This window comes from Limulus polyphemus, unplaced genomic scaffold (assembly GCF_000517525.1).
Source record: "Limulus polyphemus unplaced genomic scaffold, Limulus_polyphemus-2.1.2 Scaffold4472, whole genome shotgun sequence".
Classification (NCBI taxonomy): domain Eukaryota; kingdom Metazoa; phylum Arthropoda; class Merostomata; order Xiphosura; family Limulidae; genus Limulus; species Limulus polyphemus.
Genome location: NW_013670082.1, coordinates 49,438 through 52,119, shown reverse-complemented (window position 1 = coordinate 52,119; position 2,682 = coordinate 49,438). Strand labels below are relative to the sequence as shown.

Here is a 2,682-nt window from a genome sequence, read left to right as displayed (position 1 = left end):
CAACAACCAGAGACGTAACAATATATATATATATATATATATACACAGATTATTTTGCATGACTTATTTAAGAAGCTTTTGGTAGTGTGGTTCAGATATTAAAATAATCAAAACAGCTCAAGTGTAAATACATAATCCTAAAGAAGATAGGGGTGTCTATTATTATGTCCTGTCTGAGGGTTCTGTAATGTGTACAAACAAATTGACTAAAGTGTTTAGTATGTTTACATCTAAATCTTTTGTATACTACCACACATGTAAACTTCGCTGAGGAGACTAATGCTCCAGCTTGCATTAGGATTTTAAAATTTTTGACTTCCTAAATTTTGCATTACAAACAAAATATGTATTAAGATTATGAACTTTACCAGTTTAAAAAAAATTAAGAACTTGCAAACCAAGGTGTATTATAAGAGAAAGTGATAACCTGACTCTGTTAGTGGGATGCTTTACTTTTAGACCAAGTGATGATGCATTTTTGTAGACGAAATCCTGTATGAATTTTCCAGGAATTTTATACTAACTCATTTAAGTAACTTTTATATTTCATTGCATTCAAAGGATCTTTTTCAGTAATAAAGAAATAAAAAGAGTTGTTTTAATTTTGACATTTTGGCTTATTTAAGATTTTATTGTACATTAATATTTTAATCTAACATTTCAGGCTCTTGTGGAAGTTGGAGACAAACCTTCATCCTTCGTTGGTTCCAGGAAATGGATAGGTTCACAGGAAGTCAATATTTGTTTGAATCAGTTAATTGGAGTAAGAATATATATGTTGCCCTCATGTTTTTTCTGGGAACTTGAATGACGGAAATAAATAAAAAATAAAAGTACAGTTATGATTTTACCTGACCTTACTAGTTAGTACCAAACTATTGAAGTTCATACTAATTTGTAAACAGTAAAGGTCTACACACTCTTCAGTGTATACGAATAAACTTGGCATCAAAAGGTAGTTAATAAATCATTTTTAATATTATATAAGTTTTATTTTCTTAATTTCAAAAGCTTATATTTAAAATAATTCTCATTCTCCCCTAGTATGTGTATGTATGTGTATAGTGACATTTGTTCACTCTGATTTGCCCATTTTTATTTTTTTTATCACCCCTATCTGATATCCTGCATTTAACATAAATTACTGATTATAGTATAGATATTACTAAGGTATAGTCAACTTTTTTATAGCCTTCAATCTTCCTTGTTTATGGAGATATAAACCAGAAAGTCAGACCCACTTGCATAGCCCACCTATCACATCCTCTATTTCACATATTGCTAATAATTCTTTTTGACATTTACTATTACATCCTTTATGACCAATAGAAAAACAAAGTTTTGATTTACCAAATGACATATAATGCTACCTTGTTCTCAGTAGAGAGTTTTAACTATTTCACCCACAGGTTGAAAGTTGCTATTATCAGAGTTCAGACCAAGTAGTTAAAAAAGTATTTTAAGGCCAGATGAATTATAATTGTTGTGGGGCATTGTTTGCTTTGTGCATAATATTATTTTGTGTTCTTAAGAGCATATTTGACATAAATAAAAATTACTTGATGTACTAGTACCATCATTACATAAAAAGTAGGCCTAAGTTTTCTCAGCAGGCCAACAGAAAAAAAAAACTAGGCCAAATGTAAGAACTAAATGTAATGTAATGTAAAAGTAAGTAAAATGTAAAAATTAGAAACTTATTAGATAGAATATAATATAAAATTTTTCCATTTAGTACACTTGCAAGTAGCTTGTGTGTTATATCATTCAATATGGTAACTTGAACAAAATATTTGCCTTGTTATTTACGGCTTGTATCATTGGATTATTAGTTAGATGCAGTTCAAAAAGCAATAAGACAATAAAATTAAATAAAAACATGTAACTGTTATGTGCCTTAAGCCGTTTAGATAAACCATTGTAATTTTCTGTTACAATCTTCATTCACTCGAAAGAAAAAAAGTAAATAAATTTCATATTTTTTTATTGTGGTAACAAGGTTGGTCAAATTATCTAAGTTTGCATAGTGTTAACAATTAACAGATAAAATATAAAGTTTTATGAAAAAACTGATATCCATTTAGAAAGTTTTAGATGTTATTCTTATAAAATCTGAAAACTGAAAGATGGAAAAAAAGCATTCTTAATCTTGACATAAAAATCACCTTGCACTCAGATTAGTCAACACTCTGACTCCATATATTAGTGGACAGATCTTTTAATTTAAAAATATGATTTTTTTTTGTGTGTACAAAATACTTCTAATGGAGATTCACTTACCACATTAAAATTATGATGTGAATAGTTTCATGGTTTCCTTGTGGTTGCAGTCTCAGTCAAAATGACTGAGCCCATGGTGAGAAAGTTAATACGCTTTTTTACAACAGCGGAAGTCACGCGACACTGGGAGCATGCGCGATGGAGTTTCTCAAAGGATCATGTATTATTGGGGAACCCTGCAAATGTCCGAATGTTTGCCAGGTGCCCTCTTTTTTAGTGTATAAGCCCGGCAAATAAAGCCAACAATAGATACATATGCAGATAGATTGAAGATATAGATAACTGAGTCAAGCGAACAGTAGGCACTGTAAGTAAAGTGTGTGTGAATTAGTGATTTATAGCGTGTGTTATAAAGTTTGTTAAGTTTAAAGTGACTGTGGAAATTCTGTGTATTACAAAAAG

The 2,682-nt window shown here is 29.9% G+C and overlaps 1 protein-coding gene across 1 annotated transcript in view; it reads left to right on the top strand.

Moving 5' to 3' along the window:
• LOC106471208 (ufm1-specific protease 2-like) overlaps positions 1–2,682 on the top strand; it is a 48,594-nt gene that overhangs the window by 36,146 nt on the left and 9,766 nt on the right. Inside the window, exon 8 of the mRNA XM_013931798.2 lies at positions 665–763. Coding sequence (XP_013787252.1) covers positions 665–763 — 99 coding nt within the window. The remainder of the gene's footprint in view (positions 1–664; positions 764–2,682) is intronic.